This window comes from Myotis davidii, unplaced genomic scaffold (genome assembly GCF_000327345.1).
Source record: "Myotis davidii unplaced genomic scaffold, ASM32734v1 scaffold330, whole genome shotgun sequence".
Lineage (NCBI taxonomy): Eukaryota > Metazoa > Chordata > Mammalia > Chiroptera > Vespertilionidae > Myotis > Myotis davidii.
In genome coordinates, this window is record NW_006283770.1 from 1,187,989 (window position 1) to 1,209,250 (window position 21,262).

Sequence of the window (21,262 nt, forward strand, 5' to 3'; positions counted from 1 at the left end):
TGCTGTGGGCGAGCACCAGTTAGCTGCATTGTTCAAAAGGAAAAAGAAAAACCAACTCTATGATGGCTGAGCAGGGCACTGAAGCCTGGGGAAGTTGCTATATCTATTCTAGTCATTCTAGTCAGCAAAACACAGGGAGAGCTAGGTAACTAATATTGGCATCTCAATAGGTTACTGCAGAAATATATGCTCATTCATTCATTCATTCATTCACATACTATTGAATGCCAATAAGAATGCAAGGTGCAAAGTCCGCAACATGCTGAGGCTGCAGAGATGAGCAATATAGAATATCAGTTCCCTTGCCATGTGCACCGTCTTCATAAAAGCTAAGAAGGTATTTGATAAAATTGAATATCCACTTTGGATTTAAAATGATACTTCATTAACTAATAATAGAAGGAGGAAACACATTGTAAGATTAATAGTGATTATCTTGTAGAACTCAGAGTAATGTTTAAAATTGTGTTATAATTTTACTATAGTCTTCAATATTGTGTATATTTTTACAATGAGGTTATATTGTTCTATGTTCAGAGATTTAAATTAGATACCTGGAATTTTTTCCGTCTTGAAAGGAAAAATATATTACTTTTATAATAGATCCCTTCTCTACTCCTACATCATTAAATTTCATGTTCAAGAGGAGTTGTATTTTCCACAGCAGAAATGCCACTATTGGTCTATAATGTAACTATGTTGACGGAGGGAAAGAATTGGCTCTTTCCATACAGACAAGAGCCTAAAATGTTCGGTTTATTTTTGCTTTTAAGTGATGCAAGGAAAAGAATTTGAAGGTTTTAGCTCAATAATTTTCATTTTGTTTTCCAATCAAGGGGGGCCTTATGTTAGCTCCAATAAGATCACATAAAAATATTTACCCCATACCTTGGACTTTTAGGGAAAGCTCCTTTAGAAAAAAATAATTGAGGGAAATCTATAAAAAAAAAATCACAACCATTAGTAAGAGTCACTAATACAAATACTATGCAACAGACAATTTTCATTGCATTTCATATGCATTAACTCATTTAATTCCCATAATCATCTGATGCGGTATTACCCCATTTTACTGATGAGCATACTGAGGCAGAGTTGTTAGGCAGAGCTGTGGAGCTACTGACAGGTGGACCCAGGACTCAAACTTAGGCACTGTGGCTCCCACTCTGATACACTGCGTCCCATAGCAACTAAATGGGAGAGGAGAGAATAGCAGTCTGGGTACAATCTGGAGGCAGAAACCGTAGAGTGATTTAAACAGGAGAAGTTTAACATAATTGATTATTAAACAATGATAACAGAGTAATTATTGGATATTTAAACAAACATACATTCTATATGATACTGTAAGGCTGAGGGAGAGTATGCCAGAAAGGACAGGCTTGGACTTGGGCCCCTCCCCAAGGCTGGAGTTCAAAACCCATTGGAAAGGTATGGTTGCAGCCCACTGGCTGGCAAAGAAAGGTGCTGGTTTGCCTGGCCAGACTTTGTCTTTGGCTGCTGGGCAAGCAGCAAGCAGCCCTCTGGAACATAAATGGGGGTGTAACTGGTTGCCGGGCACATGGCATGTAAAGAGAGTGAGGGTGCTGGCGTGGCAGAAGGCCTGGAGCGTGCAGGATCTGTGTCAGGAGAGATTCAAGCATGAGATCATGAGGCCAGGTCAGGGCTGGGAAGGTGCCGAGGGACCACGCATTCTGGGCACCTGGTTGGGGAAGAGCATCACTGGATATCCCACTCCCAATTAGGGACGCCATACACAGCCAGAAAGAGGAGCCCCTTCCTCCTGCAGTGCTCTTCCAGCACTCTCCGTAAGAACCCTTAACATCGTGCCTGCTGTACTAGTAAACTGGGAGAAACGCTTAGAGGATGCACATCCATTATGGAGACAAGAAGTAACACACCAATAAGTGGCACAGAGGGAGCTCTAAGCTGGTCATGTTGCTGTGTAATGTGCCTAACCCTGTTTTCCCAAGGACCTTTCACCTGGTGAGGAACCCAGAGCTTGTGCTGGCTGTGTCTATGACCAAGACGGGGAATGAAGTCTGCAGCTATCCAGTTATTGTTCAGGTAAGATATATCTATATCTATATCTATATCTATATCTATATCTATCTCTATCTCTATCTCTATCTCTATCTCTATCTCTATCTCTATCTATATCTCAATATATATATATATATATATATATATATATATATATATACTAAAGAGTAATCATGGCCCTTTATTTAGTTAAATGCAAGTAAAGCTCCATGCGTCCTTGGTGTGGAGAAAGAAATTGGATGTCACAGAATTCTATCTTGAATACTATTGCTAAAATATTTACAACCGTCTGCTTAGATTTCAAATTGAACATGTTCATGTAGCTCTTAATTTAGTTTAATCCAACAGATGGTGGTTGTGGGCTTGCTGTATGTCAGGAGCTATGCTTTCTACTTAAATCAATTCCAGTGGCAAGCACGAGCAATTGTCCCAGCAGCATTCACATAGCTTGCAGTCTCAGTGGTGGGTACAGTCAGTGGAGTGGCTGCTAGATGCACCACGTGTTTTAAGTTCATTGGCAACTAGAATGAAAGAACATGGTCAGAAGGCTCTTCCTGAAGGATGTGAGCTCAACAGTGTTAATTCTAATGACACTTTTGACATACTTTTTACAAATATTTATAGCAGCCAAACAATTTTTTGAGACTCCAAAGGAGTCCAGCTTCATTTAAGTTTTAGGCAAACACCTGGGCAAGTCTTTTTTGTTGTTGTTGTTCACATCTGTATGTCATCCTCATTTACTTATTTATAATCAAAGACACTCCTAAATAAATATGTGTTTATATGTGTTTTTCTTGTTAGGAGGGGAGAAAGTTTCGGAGCCTCCCTGCTCTGAATTTACTTTCTGTATCCTCACAATCTTTACTTTCTTTATGGTGAACAGAATATATTGTCTCCAAGTAACATTTCTTTTATGTTTTTAATAGCAATGAATCCAAAGTTGGGACAAAGCAATCTGGACAAATATCAAAGCTTAATTAAGTCTTCTATCCTGATGATAAATATGGGCTTACAATTTGTTCTAGGAGACACAATATATATAGTATCACATTCTTCCCTGTCAGGTGCCTCTTTGGCAGCAAGATAAAAACCTCATGCAGATGCAAATTTAGTCCCTTAATCAATTTCATAAAATTATAGAAATGGATGTTTCCCTTATGGTTCCCATTTTATAAGAAATGAGTTTGGTACCAAGATAATTTGTATTGATTTTCAAGATTTTTTGTTGTTGTTGCTGGTGTTTCATTTTTATTTCTTGAAGCAATCAGTTTGTGGTAAAATATTAAAGTTCAAGTAAATAAATAAAAATGAGGCATGTTAGGTTAATCTTACTAGGCGCCCCCTCCCTGTTCCTTGAAATATAGTCTTTATTTTTCATACCTCTGAGGGATGCCCTGTTATCTGACCTATTAAATCCATCCTAAGGTTCATTTATTTTCCTCTTTACTATCAATCTCTCCTTGATAAAGTAGGTGTTATTCATTATAAAGTTCCTCTAGGTGTCATATGTTTAGTTGGAACTAATCTGGTTTAATTTCTCTTAAATGGAAACAACTTATTTCTTTACTTATGCTTGAACCAAGTTATATAATTTGAATAAGCATGCTATTTCCATTACATATAAAGCTGAGTGCATTCACATTTTAAAAAATCCTCCTTGATGACCAGTGAAATGTAAATTAAGATATCAGCAAGGTATTACTTTTCATTTACTAAGTTGAAGATGTTTTGGCAAGAGTGTGAGGAAAACAGGCCATTTCTTATACTATCGGTGGACTTGTAACTACAATAACTTTTCTGGAAATTATTGGCTGTGATAAAGTTCAAAATTTAAAAGTGACTGCGTTCTTTTATTTACAATTCTACCTGAGAAGTTTGTTCTAAAGAAGTTTTAGATTTACAAAAGGATTTATCTGTATAATTCTTCATTGCTTTTTTTGCTTACAGTAAGGAAAACTTGAGAATCTACATGTTTAATTTTTAGAAAGTGGTAAAATAAAATATCCCTAAAAGCAAATAGTATATATATTCTTTAAAAATGTTTAAAAAAAGCCGAAACCGGTTTGGCTCAGTGGATGGAGCGTCGGCCTGCGGACTGAAAGGTCCCAGGTTCGATTCCGGTCAAGGGCATGTACCTGGGTTGCAGCTAATCGATGTTTCTCTCTCATCGATGTTTCTAACTCTCTATCTCTCTCCCTTCCTCTCTGTAAAAAATCAATAAAATATATTTTTAAAAAATGTTAAAAAAAGATTCCTGGAATATTGTTAAGTAAAAACAAAAACAAAACAAACCTAATGCAGTTATCAAATTGTATATATTTTGTGATCTTATTTTGATAAATTAAAGAATGCATATTTATAAATATACTAGTGCCCCAGTGCACAGATTCATGCACATTGAAAGGAAATTTATTAGAAAGTGGCCAGCAGAGCTGGACACACCCTGGAGCCAACCTCCTGCAGTCCCTTCCCACCAGCTGCACCTGGGACAATGCCATGATTCAAAGGGCATCTGCTGAGTAAGCAGGGTCCCTCCAGCAGGAGGGGTCCCTCAGCCTGGCCTGCAGGGATTGGGCTGAGACTGGCTCTCTGACATCCCCTGAGGGGTCCCGGATTGTGAGAGGGCTGTTCTCAGGTGACGCACTTCAGAATTGGTTTCCCTCCTCTCTGGTTCTGGGGTGCATCATCTGAGAACCACCACTGCCAAGTCACCACAGCTGCCAAGTCACTGCAGCTCAGCAGCTCCTGCATTGAGTGTCTGCCCCCAGGTGGTCAGTATGTATCATAGCTACTGGTCGGATGGTCGCTTAGCCTTTTATATATATAGATGTTTATAATAATCAAATATCAGATATGTAGTTATGTAATAATCAAATATGTAGTTACAACTACATAGCAGAATGAGTAATTATCTGTATTTTCTGAATTTATGCAATGAAAACTATGGCTGCCATAGCCAAATCATAAACTCTTCCATTTGACTCCAGATTTTGTCTTTTTTTTCCCCCCAGAAATATAAGCCCTATAACAATGGGACTTCCAATCAAAAGTGGAATTACATTGAAAATAAGAAAACTTTTATGGCCTTCCATAGCACTGCACTGGATAAGGAAATCACAGCTGCAAATTATGCTGGAATTTGTACATCCTCTGTAGTTAAAGAAGAAAACATTGATCAACCAGTAAGTGGTTCCTTCCTACTGAGGATAAAATAAAAATAGGGGGAGAGGGAGTAATTTAATAAAGCCAGAAATTCTCTTTATAGAAAACTTATGTTCACATAAATTGAGCACTGATTTGTAAATGAACTCAGGGATTCTGGGTGGGAAAGAATGAGGGAATATTGATATTACTCCTTAACTTATATGGTTCTGATGGCTCCCTATCACTAGCACCATCTTTGGTTCATCATCAGTTCACCAGAATACACATGAGGGAGGACAATCACACAAACTACCCTCCACAGGTGTGCCTGCCACACCAGGTGTCACTCTACTCCATAAAGCATCCTAACATGCAAATGAGTGTAAGTGACTTTAACTATATTACACTATACCAAGCATGGGCCTACGCATTCAATACATTCTAATTTGTAAAGAAAATAATTTATCAAGTTTGGTCTTTTAATTTTTATTAGTAAGGAATTACTTGCACTGTGCTATACAAATATCTAAGATATTGTGGGTCAGGGAGTCAAGCTGCCTTGATGTTGTTGCTGACCATTGGAATACCTGAAATCTCATAAAGCTCCTATAAGACCTTCTACGACCCTCTTGACTCTGCTTCTTAGATGTCTCTAAACTGCTGCTGCTGCTTTTTTAAAAAAATTGTTTTATTGCTTAAAGTATTACAAAGAGTATTACATATGTCTCCTTTTTTTCCCCGCCCTTAACAATCCCCCGGCTTCCCCTACCTCCACCCCCGCCCCCAGTGTCTTATGTCCATTGGTTATGCTTAAATGCATGCATTACCACAGTTTTCTAATCCATTCATCTACTGATGGGCACTTGGGCTGCTTCCAGATCTTAGCTATGGTGAATTGTGCTGCTATGAACATAGGGGTGCATATATCCTTTCTGATTGGTGTTTCTGGTTTCTTGGGATATATTCTTAGAAGTGAGATCACAGGGTCAAATGGAAGTTCCATTCTTAGTTTTTTGGACTGCTGCTTTTTAAAAATAATATATTTTTATTGATTTCAGAGAGGAAGGGAGAGGGAGAGATAGACACATCAATGATGAGAAAGAATCATTGACCAGCTACCTCCTGCATACCTCCTACTGGGGATCAAGACAGCAACCCAGGCATGTGCCCTGACTGGAATCAAACCCGGGACCCTTGAGTCCGCAGGCTGACACTCTGTCCACTGAGCAAAACCAGCTAGGGCCTGCTGCTCCCTCCTCACTTATCATTCTCTAGCTCCACTGAATGAGAGCTGTCCAGGAGTACCATGCGATTTTGCATCTCTCTGGTTTTGACTGTGCTGTCCCCTGTACCTCTTTCTATTTTGTCTGTGAACTCATACCTGTTAGCAGATACACTGTCAGACTAGTAAGGCTGTCTTAAAATGAAACAAGTCAACTTGGAGAGGCTCCCACTATCCAAAGATGAACCATTTAAGCATTAATATGCTAATTAGTGCAGTGGATTGACATACATCAGATATATTTAAATCCATACTGATATTAAGCAACAGCAGCAACAACTCATTGGTCACAACTAAATGATGCTATGAAAACAAATTCATTACTTTAAAAAGTGGAAAATAAATAATCAAGCTTTTTTTTTTCTTTATTTCCTCAGGATAACAAAATATTGGGTGAGAAGTTTCACTTTATAGAAATACTAGAGGCCCGATGCATGAAATTCGTGCAAGAGTAGGCCTTCCTTCCCCCAGCTGCCAGCACCAGCTTTCCTCTGACACCTGGGACCCTCACAGTCCCAACTTCATCCCAAAGGTTGTCCAGAAGGACATCTGGTCTAATTAGCATATTACCCTTTTATTATTATAGATCCTTGCTAATGAGTGAATTGGCACACAATTCATCATGAACACCATGCTTTTCTATCTAAATGATTCTTTCTGTATGTAATATTCATTCAGTTCCACCCGAGAGGGGATATTTAATTTTCTGCTTTCCAGTAACTTGTAGAAAAATGGAAATCAGATGTGCTGATAGAGAAATTCATAGTGAAATTCGAGAGTGACATCTTTGAAAGTATGATGTCAATGTTGACTTTGAATTGAGATAGCTCTATGTACTTAAAGGAGTGGTTGAACAGAATGGAAAAGGCAGAACAGCCAAGAGCTTGGAATCAGATGTCACAGTTTTATATCTCATCTCTGCCATGTGCTACTTGGGTATCCTTTTCCTCTCTGAGCTTTCATTTTATCTTGTGTACTAGTACATTGAGTCTGGTGGTACTAACTCTGACTGTATGTAACTTTCAGCCTTGTGAAGAACAAAGCCAATTAGAGAGTCAAGGTACTTTAAAATGTTATCATGGAAATTTTCATGCATATTCAAAGTTGAGAGATTAGTACAATGAATTCTCAGGTACCTCTCATCAAAATTCAAGTCTTATCATGATTTAGAAACATTTACAACCCCCCAGACATGATATCACTTCACCTCAAACGTAAGCATGCACCTCTGAAAAATTTGCACATTTTCTTACATAATCATTATGCCATTATCACATCTAACAAAATTAACAATAATTCCTCAAATGCCCAGTTCTTAATTATATTTCCCAGGTTCTCCTGCAAAATTCTTCTTATGGTTGGTTGGTTTGAGTCCAGGTAGTTTTATTGTGGCCATCATTGCAAATAATCAGCCACATTTTCTAATGGCCAAATATCAGATGTATAAATTGGTGCTCCTTTACTCCACACGTGCTCCCTTACTCCAATAAGTTGTGGTTTTGTTGTTTGTTAGGGGTTTTTGTTGTCGTTTTTAGCATCATTATGAACTCATAGGATTTTTACATATTCAAACATATTCTGTGTTTTGGTTATCTTTCTTTTTGTTGCTTTTAAATTGTCCCACTTTGGGCCTATGGAGACTCTTTATGTTGGCTCCTGTCTGTTTTTGACACAATTCCATGATGATTTTTCTTTCTGGGCACCACATGATATCCCTTGCTCATTTTGTGTATTTCTTGCCCCAAATATGGAAGTAGCCATTCCTCCAAGAAACTCTGATTCTGGGCAAAAGTTATACACATTATGTTGGATTGTTATTGTCTCTAAGCATTTTTTGTCAACAGAGTTTGGAAATATGTTCTCTTTTAAAAATATATGTTTATTAGTGAGCAAAATAATACATTCATGTTGTGATTTCATTCGGGAATTATAAAAATGCTTTATTTGTAAAGTGTTCTTCAAAAATGCTGCTATAATTTAGGTGTTTCTATATAAAAGCACCTTTGTCCCTCTTTTAGGGATACTATTCTCTCTCACCTTCTGGAAAGAAAAAAATGACGCTGTGCCTGGCCTGTGGACGATCCCTGAGAGCAGAGAAAGGACTGAAGCAGCTGCCTGCAGGGCGGCCATTCGTCTGTGCCTCAGGCTCCGAGACCCAGAGGCCCTTCTCACGAGGGCCTTTCAAGACCATCCATGTGGCCGAGGTGTGTAAGGATCTGAGCTCTGCTAATACCTACATGGCATCACTTTAGAAACTTTGATGCACTCATTATCTGCCTTGCACTCAAGTTCATCTCCAAGCGTCCAATTCATCTTCCTCTGATGCACCTTTACCATTTCACCTGCATTGATTTTTTCTTTCCCATTGTAATTTAAAATACATTGTCTATTAATAGTTCGATACACTCTTTGAAGTTAATTGGGCACTTCTGTGGCTTTAATCATCTACTGACACCTTCCACTGCTCTCTGTGTTGCTTTTAGATGAGGAAATCACTGCGAATCTTCACTTAGTGGAGCAGCTTTTATGCTTATATCCATGGGGTAAAGTCTTTTTTTACAAGATGCAGCATTTCGGGGAGAATTTGATATGTCGTTGTCAATGACTCTTCAGGTTGGGGGCCTGAATTCACGCACCCATGTCTAATATTATTTATAGCTTATGGAGGGAAAAACCTCTGCCACTTTCCTGTGATCTTAATTTAAAATGGCACCATTTAAAAAAGCCTTTCTTTCAAGTTTAGACATGAGAAGAGCTAAGGGGAACTTACCCCGCTGTATAAAAAGGAGTCATTCCTAAGAGGTGGGCAGCCTTTGGGCCTGGTGTGCTCATCAGGGCTTGCTGCCCATTCCCAGATCACTCTCCTCTCCCCTCCCTAAACCCGATACACATTGTGGGGAGGGGATGAGAAGGGGATAGTAACAGTGACATACACATCAGCTGAAACAATAACTCTGAAGGAGAAAGGAAGTCAGTCCACTGGGGAAATCATTGGCCTCTGCTTGAGGGAGAGTGTTTAGGACAGTGGTCGGCAAACTCAGAGCCAAATATCAACAGTACAACGATTGAAATTTCTTTTGAGAGCCAAATCTTTTAAACTATATAGGTAGGTACATTGTTATTAACTTAATTAAGGTACTCCTAAGGCTTAGGAAGAGCCACACTCCGGGGCCAAAGAGCCGCATGTGGCTCGCGAGCCGCAGTTTGCTGACCACAGGTTAGGAGGTAGCAGTGAGCTGATTGGAAAGCCCGCCCAGTGTCCCATCATCTCAGACAGGGCTTTTCCCATGGGGCAGCATCCTGTGCAGGCTGGACAGGGAAAAGTGAAGTGTGGTGTTCATACTCTCGTTACCATGTGGTGAAGGCCACGCTCATCCCCTCCTCGTTCATCAGTATCTGCCACCAGAGGAGGGAATCCTCCTAACGCCAAAGATGAAGAGAACGTGTGTACTGTGAGTGTCCCCTTACTTCAGCCCCAAGCTCTCCCTGGCCCTGGCTTCCTTCCCCATCTGCTGTCATAAGAGAAGGAAAGTAAAAAACAGGAGGAGGCTAGGAACACAGCCAGAGCCCCAACCTCACCCAAGACTCAGCCCCAGGCTGGGAAGAGAATGAGTTCTGACCTGATATCCACCCCACCACAGCATCCAATACTGGTAGCATGTGGAGTGAGCATTTCAAAATGTAGATGCCACACATATGTACATGCACATATTTATCAAATTGAGAGACTAGAGTATACCGGAATGACAAAACTGTGAAGAAGAAGAAAAAAGCTTGAGTAGACCTATGATTTTTTTTTTAAATCAGGTTGACTTATCTTCTTATGAGGCTGAAAAAACTCTAAGTCATTATGAAGAACATCTATTATCTTTACGGATGAAGACCTGCACACAAGTTGTAGCTCCTATTGGTACGGCAGCTGCACTCCAGAAGCCGGTGAAAATAATTGCATACAAAAATGGAGATGGATATCGAAATGGGAAGTTAATTGTGGCTGAAACATTCCCCATGGTAAGTGGCTCTCACTTAACTGCTTCTTGCATCCTCGGAAGTAATGATAATGGTGATTCTTCTGACAAGAAAACAGCAGTGGAATTGAGTGATAAATGTCCCTGGCCAGTCTCACCAATTTATGCTGATAAGATCAAGATCTCTGTTTTCGTAAAGATTTTCTTTTTGATTGTATTTCTTAGGAAAATGAGAAAGCAGAAGATGGTTTTTAGATTGGGTCCAGAGCAATGATACATAAAAGCAAAGGGAAAACAAAGCTACCAGATTTTCTTCATTTTTGTGATAGACACAGCACCTTCTCTGCCTTCCTTCCCATTCCAACTTCAAGTTGTATGTCATCTGCATATTTTAGAAGATGCCACCTCCTTTGATTCATCTGATTTTCAAATTGAAGAAGCCGGGGTTGTGCTGACAGGGCATGTGTGGTTTCTGTCTTAGCGGCTGTCCGCTGTAGTCAACAGAAAAGGAAGAGAACCCCAAAGGCTACACCCAGTTTTGTCCTATGTTTGGGGATGATCTTGTCAATACTCTTAATGACGTAATTTACAAGTAATGTTATATATGACATAAAGTTATCCTGGAGGCTTCCTTGCAAACACTCACACATACACACCCTTGTTAACTCACCTCTTTGGTTGAATACAAATAGAATTTTTAAACTAAGGTATTGTTGTTCAATGAAATAAGCCAAGTACAAAAGTTAGCAACTCCAGGATTCATCCTGGGACCCACAGCTGGCTTTTATGATCTTTGGCAAAATTATTCTTTTAGCCTGTTTTCCCATCTGCACATTGGAAGTAATAATACGCATCAGCTTTTGGTTTAAAAGTCAACAACTCATTTATTTTAAACAGTTTATCAAGATGACTATAGCAATATCAGACCTTATAAAGCAACAAAATTGAAAGTGGATTTTTAGGTTAAACATTTTTTAAGGAAATACTCTAAGGAAACACATCAGCTACCGTTTTAAATTTTTGGGGCTATGACTTTTCACAGCTAAATTGGACTCATGCTGTATGAAATTAAGTAGAACAATCTAATATCAAAAAGTGTTACTAATCAAAGATCAAATAGGCAGTTATTCAGCTTTCTATTTTCTCAAATTAAAGGATTTTCTTCCATTTCTAAGATAACAAGCTCTTCATGATCATTCCCAGTTCTGTCACTGTTTCCTCTCAGTTCCTTATGTAACTGGACAATGGGTCCATGCTGCCTGTCACTACTTGAGCCAATTAAGCAGAGACAGGGTTGAATCATTACGAGCATTTATTCCAATACTGCCGGCAGTATGGGAGAGCAGCAGGTCATCCACAAAAATCTGCTCTGCACCCCACCATAAGCCAGCTGCTTATATTGGGTAAAGGGACAAAAAGGTATGCCAAAAGGTATGCCAAATGGGCAGTTGACAGTTAAGCAGGCTCGAGATTTGCAAAGGCCCACAGGTATGCAAAAGGGCTGGGGCCTTCAAAGAGCTGGCGATTCTGGTGATTCTGGTTTCTGCAATGAATTTGTTCATCTTTCCATAGTAGGCAGCTCCAAATGGGGAAGATGGGCTGCATTTCCAGGTGTGTAACTGCCAGCCAGGTTAGAATGTGCCTTCTTTAATCAGGACAAAACAATCATAGTTAACAAAGCATGATTAATATTTCTTACAATTCTAGCTGGTTCTCCAACATTCTATTTCTATCCCCATATCTAGCTTCTTACAGAATGCACGGAACAGCTTGGTCTTGCCCGAGCAGCCTCCAAAGTATATACTAAAGATGGAACCACAATCCTTTCCCTGCGTGAACTGGTTTTATGGGCTCTAGATAAATCATTTATCCACAGAGACCCTGAGGAACAAAAGAAAGAGGCAGCCCCCATTGGAACAAAGGAGACAACTATTAAACGTATGGTTGGTTACATTCTACAGGGCTGAGCTGATTCTGCTATGTTTGGTCAGAGAAAAAGTAAAGTTTTATTCTTTCACTCTATCACTAAAACAATAAATAAATTGCCTAGAATTTATAAAATGTGTTTGACAGCTTAGCTACGTTATGCAATTTAAGCAGCTTTTGTTCTTAAATTCAGAACCCAAACCAATTGGAGACCGCTTGAGAGAGTGGGGCTGGATCAATGCAAATTTCTTCTTAAGATTTAACGCAAAGGTGTCCTTACCTTCTGCCTTCCAAGTTCCTTTGCTTGCCCCTGCCCATCTCCACTGCTCCTATAAACTCTCAGAGGGTCCAGAAAATGTGCCTCTATTGCAGCTCCTAGCATATCTGTATATTTAAAAGCCTAAGTGACCTTTAGGACCAGACCACTGGACAACCCGATGACCAGATGACTGGCCGGTAGCTATGAAGTGCACTAACCACCAGGGGGAAGATGCTCAATGCAGGAGCTGCCCCCTGGTGGTCAGTGAACTCCCACAGCCAACGTCCTGCGGCCAGCCAACCTCCTGTGGTCCCTCCTCCTGCCGGCCAGCCCCAATCGGCCCCAATCCCTGGCCCTGATTGGCCCGATCGGGACTGGGCAAGATGGACCCCGATCAGCCCCAACCACTGACCAGGTAGAGGGACGCCACCCACGCACAAATTCATGCACTGGGCCTCTAGTTGATTATAATTATCTGTTTACATCTTTGTAATCATGGCTTGGTCTTTCTGGTGACCAGCTCCATCTGGGAGCCCTCCAAGAGTCATCTCAGAGCAAAAGACATTGCCATCACCCAGGAAATTCCAAAGGACTTAGGAGCTGTGCCAGGAACCTGGGTCAAAGACTAAACATTAGAACAGAAGATGCCCCTAGTGCTCTTATCACTTAGAAAATCAGAAGAATTTCAGGAGCTGTGTGCCAGGGACCAAGGATAGAGACCAATATACTACTATATAGTTTCTATTATTTCACAATGATATGGTTTTGTTTTCTAATGAGTTAATGCTTAGCTGATCACTAAAGTGTATAGTTCTGCCTTTTTTAGCATATGGAATATTTGATTTCCATGTTCTGGAAGATTATACTCCCACTCTTTTTATTTAAAACCTGGTTTTCATGCAGGACTACCAAAAGGGCATGGCCATCCCTTCCCCTTTGTATTCTAAAGGTTATCTTTGAATCAGGCAGGCCCATTAGCAGCTGCCCCCTGAGTTGAATTGTGGTTTGGTGTTATGCCATCAGATTGAATTTAAGAACTTGAGAGAAATAGGCATCTGTCAGAAACTCAGCATCATGCTTACAATAGAGGCAGTGGTTAAAGGCATGGGCTCTGGGGGCGGATGGCCTAGATTCTAATCCTGTCTCTGCCCCCACCTCGTTATGTGACTAAATCTCAGTAACTTTTTCTGTAAAATAGGCAGGAACCTACCTCAGAGCATCATTTTGAAAATTACATGAGAAGATGTATGTAGATGTCTTAGTAAAATGCCCAGCACATATTAGATTCTCAATCTATGTTAATTTCTATTGTAGGATATTGTTTGCTATATCACAAGTAACTTCTTTATTAAAAACCATGGAATTGCCTCTCTCAGTCCTCAGGACCAGGAGATGTATATCTTCTGAAGAATTTCTTTCTTTTTGTGGGCGATGCAAATCTTGAAATTGTGTTTTCCATTTTGCTTTGACCACTAGGATGCTCAGAGCCTAAATTGTGCTTTACCTTTAGCACATAAAAACAGTGTGTATTCATGTACATTTAATAATAAAAATATTGGAATTTTTTGGATGCTTGCCCAATTAAATAGACCAAACACTCTTCTATGTACTTTCCTTTTTTTTCTTTAAGTCCTTCCAATGGCAAAGTGAGATAGACATTATTAATTGTATATAAGATGAGGACACTACAGCAATTATCTCTAGCTTTAGTCTATTTCTATACTCCTTTCCCCCCTTCCTTGGTTTTTCAATCTCTTTGTGTTATCCCTTTTCAGAGTAAATGTGTTGGTAAGCCACCTCAAATTCCCTTCAGAAGTAGGAATCAAAATGCATAGCTATAATCAGATGAGTATAAATTATTTAGCTTCTGTGAAGTTCTGATCAAATTTATATATTAGCATCAGTTTTGGTATTGCCCACTTAAATCAAGTCATTTATGAAAAATGAAATATTTTGAATAAACAAATTAATTCAGTAAGCAGATTTACTCATTATTCATTGGCCAATGGTAAAATGTCATTTGTTTCCCAGAAAACCCAAGACTGAAAGTGAAAAACAAGTTATTTCCAACATCTGTGACATCCGATGGTTTGGATGGTATAGATGAGTCTTTGTTCACCCTCCTTCACAGAAGCCCCATTGCCATCTGGGTGTCTTGTGGGGAACCATTTTTATCTCCCAATGGTAAGGGTTTTTTTTGTGTGTGTTTGCTTTCTTCCAAGTAAGTGCATGAAGGAAAGGATAAAGAAATTTATAAGAAAATGAATTAAATGTGTATAATGTCAGCATAACATCACATTTATGCAAAGAACGTGGATCTATCAATTAACATGTGCACAAGGATAGCTATATTCCTATATTTGCACAATTGCCTGTTTTTTCTTAATGGAATGGAGTATGCTGCATGGAAAAATGTCTAATTTAGTTGATAAAGAGATCCTTGGTCTGTGAGGACTGAGAATAATGGTGTACATTAGAAAATAACAAATGAGTTTAATTCACACTGAAGACGACCTGTCTGCACATTTTCATTTTTAAGAATTGCACCCTTTAGGCAGTAGGTGGATGTTTAAAAAATGAGTGGTTCCAAGCCAGGCTTTCATCACCTCCAAATAGTTTGTGGAAGTGGAAAATGAAATATGGCTATTGCATATGGTAAATCTATATAATAAAACAGCACTGTTCTCTTTCTCCCCCTGCATTCCATAAAGAAATGCCTTAAGCCCTGTCATCTTTCAAATGAGGTTTCTTTTAATGACCCTTACCTTTTAATTACTTCTTTCTAATTGAATCTATTTCTTGGAGCAGAAAGTTCTTTATAAATTATTGGCTTGCGTGATAAATTACTGATGGTAAAAGAATGCAAAATAAAATATCTTGTATTTTTATTACTCTAGCTTTGCAAAAAGCAAAAAAATTAGAAAAACAGAACTGGCAAAAAAAGGACAAAATTTTGGCTGACTTAGACACCATGAAACACAAAATGAGACAGTTAAAAGGTCAGTATGAATTAAATCAAGTATCATCATGTTTAATTCTAAATAGTCTTTTTACCATTAGATACCAGATGTTTAACTGAGTTATATATGTATACATATAGTGTTACCAAAGTCACTTGAGCTAGTCTAAAACCTAATAATATATATTTTCAGTACTGATTATATATTTTTAAATTTTATATTAAAATAAATATCACATGATTTATATATACATTTAAAAATTTAGGCAGCTGTCTGGATCATATAAACACCCTATTGTTGTGAAACAATTCCTGCACTGACATTTTATGGGCTTAGGAATTAATCTTTCAACAAAAGTTGCTGTCATTCCTTAGGTGTTGCTTTGGAAGAAGTTTTTAAATCAAGTAAGGAAGGAAGTACTAAATTCTTCAAAGATCATTGTCAGTATCTCAGAACAGCTCCCTCTTGTCATGCAGCCTAAGATATGCTATCCATAGACAAAGTGATCAATTTGCAATTGATCTTCCACATGTTTTTGTCACAGAATTTTAGGTTCTTGACCCAGCACTTCAGATACCAAATGGTTCTTTGGGGAGAAACAGTGCATTATGGGGTTTAGTCTGGGAAGGAAAACATTTCAGGCTCTGTAACTGCCATAGCAGGATTTCAGCTCCGGAGTATGCGCACTGTCTGGTGTTAAAAACATGTGAATCTTATTTCAATCAACAACACAACTAGTCCTAAGTGCACTGAACAGAACTCTGCGTTCAGTGATTATTATTCCATTCTTACAGAAAGAATTGTTGTGTCTAAGTGAAAAGAATCTATTACTTCTGCTAGACATTTTCACTTGAATGTCCCATGGGTATGTCCAAAACTAAAGTTATCATATCACCCCCACACCAGTGCCTCCTTCATCATTTTTTTTAACAGTGGACACTCCCACCACCCACCCAGGTGTTTCATCTCAGAAGTCTGGGAGTCATTCTAGGCATCTCTCTCTCTCACTTTCTCCAAGTGAATATCAGTAAGCCTTGTTGGCTGAAGAGGAAGAAAGAGATAGAAATATCAATGATAAAAAAGAATCATTGATCAGCTGCCTCCTGCACACCCAACACTGGGGATCGAGCCCACAACCTGGGCATATGCCCTGACTGGGAATCTAACTACAACCTCCTGGTTCATAGGTCTAAGCCGAACCACTAAGCCACGCCAGTCAGGCTGAGCATATTTTTTTTAAAGTGTTGATTTTATAAATATTTATGCTCTCTCCCCATAAAGGAGCTGAAAGGCAAGAGCAAAAGTTGAAAGAGCCAATGTCCCATGGGTATGTCCAAAACTAAAGTTATCATATCACCCCCACACCAGTGCCTCCTTCATCATTTTTTTTTAACAGTGGACACTCCCACCACCCACCCAGGTGTTTCATCTCAGAAATCTGGGAGTCATTCTAGGCATCTCTCTCTCTCACTTTCTCCAAGTGAATATCAGTAAGCCTTGTTGCTTTGAAGCTATTAAGTTTATCTCAAATGAATTCTAACAGTCTGAATTCCCACTATCATTACCCAAGTTAAAGCTACTGTGACCTATTCTTTGGATTACTAGAACAATTTTCTAACTGGTCTCCTGCCTCCAGTATTTATTATTATTATTATTATTATTATTATTATTATTATTGATTCTGAAGAGGAAGAAAGAGATAGAAATATCAATGATAAAAAAGAATCATTGATCAGCTGCCTCCTGCACACCCTACTGGGGATCAGGACCCTAGCCCAGGTATGTGCCCTGGCTGGAAATCAAACCATAACCTCCTGAATGCCTTCAGCGGTTCATTCAACCACTGAGTCACACTAGCTGGACCCTGCCTCCAGTTTTGACAGTAGTATCCATTCTACGCATTATGGTAATATTCTTGAGCTGGAGTGATCATGCAAAAATGCAAAGGTGTCATGGTTGTCAGGCATAAAACTCCCCATTTCAAAGCTCCAATTATGTTAGGACAAAGTTGAAACTTTTTAATGGGGCCCTTTATGGTCTGGTTCTCTGCAAACTACTCTCTTTCCTTGACAATTCCACTCCACCCAATCAATTTGGGTTTTTTTTTTTCTTTTTTCATTTCCCAGTCGTACCATGTGTTTTCTTTTGACTCTGAGCTTTTTGCACAATTCAGTCCTCTCTGCCTCAAACTTTTTTCTCTCCTGTCCCCTTGGATTGCTCCTACTCATTCTATACTTTCCAGCTCACTTGTTATTTCTTTCCAAATTAGGGGTAATGTGGTTTACCATACTCTGAACTTCTCCTCTGACAGTCCATATCACGTTAATATAATTGCCTGGTCATGTAACATGTGACTGTACATTCTCTCTTATATTATAAATTATATACATTTCTTATTTGTTCTCTGAATAGTTTTAGAAATATTGAATGAAAGAATGAGCGGAATTTCAACCATCCCCTCCAGCAAGTTTTTTCAGCTCTATTCCTGTTCCAGGTCAAATCAATACCAAGCAGTATACTGAAAATAGCACCTGGCAGAACTGCCTTGACTGAATTTTAACTTTATATCAAGTCTTCAGCTCTTATTATAATTAAGATAATTCAGCTCTTATTGTAAATAATTTAACACATTATTATTATTATTATTATAAGTATTAAAAAGGCATTTAAAATTCAGATGCCATCATTTATAATATCACTGTTGAAGAATATATTTGGTCAGATGATGTCCATTGTGGAAAAATCTACTGATATGGTTTCTCTTAGAATTTAGTGCTAAGATAAATCTTGGCTCTTCTTACAAACTATGTTTCTACTATTAAATGTAAATTCAATACATACTTATAAAATACCTACTCTGAAGAAGGTCTTTTCTAGTTTGAGAATGATGAGGCTAAGTAAGAATTGATCTAAGTCCAGTTAACTGCAGTCCCTGTTGGATTGTGAGCTTCTTGAGGATTGGTTGAAAAAGGAGGTATTGGAGGTATAAAGAGTGGCTGAATCAATTCTTTCCTATTATGGTAGCCATTGGTAAATGCAGCAGGTGTCTATTGAGCATATACTATGAACAAAGAACTATGCTAAGTTGATTTTACATTTCATTTGTAATATTAGTTGCAGTTGCTAATATTAATTATAATACTAATAATAGCTTATTAGAGCTTTTATGATTAAGTAACAAATGTCAACTATTTACACCATGTTTAGCACATAATAAATACTCAGTAAATATTAGAATAGGAGTTCCTGAAGAAAGCAGCCCATGCTCCCACCTGGGGTCTTAAACACTGATAAGTAAAAGTAAAGAATGGCAAAGTATCATCTTTGTTATGTATAAAGGTAACACCAGAACCTTTTATTTAGTGTTATAACTAAATGGAGCTGCTAAATAAAACCCCAAATAAGGTGGACTTATCCTCTCGGGCACAGATGATGAAACAGGGATGGCCTCCCCATTAGGGAGGGGTATGAGAAGAGCTGTCTAGGTTTTATAGTCTGAAATTTGGTTTGAGATTTATAGTCTGAAAATAGCAAAGCACTCATGTTCTCTAGCTTACCCCATTAATAGTTGGCTATTGTCATTACTTTCCCTTGATCTCATGTGAAATAAAATAGGATATATAGAAAATGGTAATAAGAAAATAAAAATCATGTATTCAATACATTTTTGCTTGGTTTCAATATTCTTCCTACATAAATAATAGTTTGTTATGAAAACCATTCCCCAAACGAAAACCTTTTGTGATAACATTATGTCTCTTTATGATAATTACTAGAGGCCCGGTGCATGAAAATTAATGCACTGGAGACGGGGGAAGTCCCTCAGCCCGGCCTGCTCCCTCTCACAGTCTGGGAGCCCTCAGGGGCAGGAGTTGACCCAACGATCAGGGGAAGGTGACAGCCCCATCACACCTCTGCTGCTGCCACTGCCGATCACGCAAGCCTCGGCCAGCCCTGTTTACCTGAGCCTTGGGCAGCCGCCATTCAAGGCTTGCCTGTGCCTCGGGCCCACCCTGGGTGGCTGGGCAGCCACCATCCGAGGCTTGCTTGAGCCTTAGGCCAGCCCTGGGCGGCTGAGGGGCTGAAAGTGGGTCCTGCTGCACCGCATGCCTGCTACATGCTCCCCCACCCCCCCGGCAGGGCTGAAAGGACTGGGGGACTCTGGCGGGGCTGAGGCAACTGGGCGCTGCCATCTTGTGGCTATGGGCACCTCCATCTTTGTGATAGTGTGATGGTCAATTTGCATATTCCCTCTTTATTAGATAGGATAATGAAAGTGTATTCATGCTTAATTTTCTTAAGAGCATTAGAAGCACATTGAGAAAAAACAAATAATGCATAATGGTTTTTGTTCTTTCCTATATTCAAATCCTGGCTCTCAACAGTGCAAGTGATAAACTATTGCTGAACTCTCATTAACTGAGCAAAATTCTAGTGTTCAAAAATACATTATACTAGTAAATAAAATATTTATGGAAATATTATTCATAAGAATTTATGTCATAAATTAATGTTTTCTGTACATTATGAATAGAGTTGTCTTAAAACTATGGTTAGTGCATTAATTTCTGTTATGTATATTTCTGCTACCATTGTGTCTTCTTCAAAGCATGTTATATAATGGTACTGCCAGTGTAACTCATTGGCTGACTGATTCAGTTATGTTTTCTCCGCATTTATAAATTGCATAAGAATGCTATGTATATAGGGTTTTGGTTTCTATGAAAAGTCATTGCTGCCACTTATTTTTATTATTGGATCTATTTCTACAAACTTGAACTACAAGAGCACAAATGCTTTATTCTTCACAAGTTCTGAATTATTTTCAATGAGTTTTCTTCATAGTCATATTCTGAAAAGAGTTGCTAAAGAGTCTTTTGGCAACATAATTAGTACTTAACTTCATTTTAGAATTTTTATTATTATATCCACCTAAGTGTTACTATCTCAAAGAAGCCTTCTCTGAGACCTCAGACTAGGTTAGCGACTCCTGCTACATGGCTTTATAGGCCGTGTACTTCCCTGGTGCAGCACAGTCACAATCAGTTATTGTTCTAATCATCTCCTTGACATCTGCCTTTCCCACCAAAGTGTAAGCCTTTGAGGCAATGACCTGATCTTGAACATATTTTTATTTATATTATCCAGTACAATGTCTGACCCACAGCTGCTGTTCAACTTGGTTTCTGGAAGGAGCATACGAGAAAAGCATTATTTTTACTTAAGTTTAGAGATCAGCATGATACTCAGTGCTGAGTATCTCTTCAGCACACAAAAAATTCATAAGTATGACTTTTAAGCTTCTTTAATAACGATTTTGAGTAGTCTAGTTGAAAGGATGCATAAATTCACATCACCACACTTATTAAATCATGCCTGTGATTCTTTGGAATGCAGTATTCCAATAAATATTTTCTCTTACCACAGTTTCTTAACAGCCTAAGGGGCACAGCAGAGGTGTCAGAAACTAATTGTGCTCACAAGGTATTATTAGATAGAAAAAAAGGCCTCCTGTCTCTTGGGTTAATATTATTTTAGAAATACTTAATCCCCAGGCTGCTAAGCTAATTGTGGGGGAAAGGCTTATTATTAGTGATGAGAACAAAACATATGTTGCATGACTGGAAGAGATGATGGGCTATATAGGTCATGGATTCTATTTGACTAAATTACTGCTGAA

The 21,262-nt window shown here is 38.8% G+C and overlaps 1 protein-coding gene across 1 annotated transcript in view; it reads left to right on the forward strand.

The window, feature by feature from the left end:
* Positions 1 to 21,262, forward strand: part of DCDC5 (doublecortin domain containing 5) — a 68,774-nt gene that overhangs the window by 25,553 nt on the left and 21,959 nt on the right. The window contains exons 8-14 of the mRNA XM_015566494.1: positions 1,974 to 2,067; positions 5,055 to 5,225; positions 8,488 to 8,673; positions 10,277 to 10,480; positions 12,183 to 12,375; positions 14,654 to 14,806; positions 15,520 to 15,621. Coding sequence (XP_015421980.1) covers positions 1,974 to 2,067; positions 5,055 to 5,225; positions 8,488 to 8,673; positions 10,277 to 10,480; positions 12,183 to 12,375; positions 14,654 to 14,806; positions 15,520 to 15,621 — 1,103 coding nt within the window. The remainder of the gene's footprint in view (positions 1 to 1,973; positions 2,068 to 5,054; positions 5,226 to 8,487; positions 8,674 to 10,276; positions 10,481 to 12,182; positions 12,376 to 14,653; positions 14,807 to 15,519; positions 15,622 to 21,262) is intronic.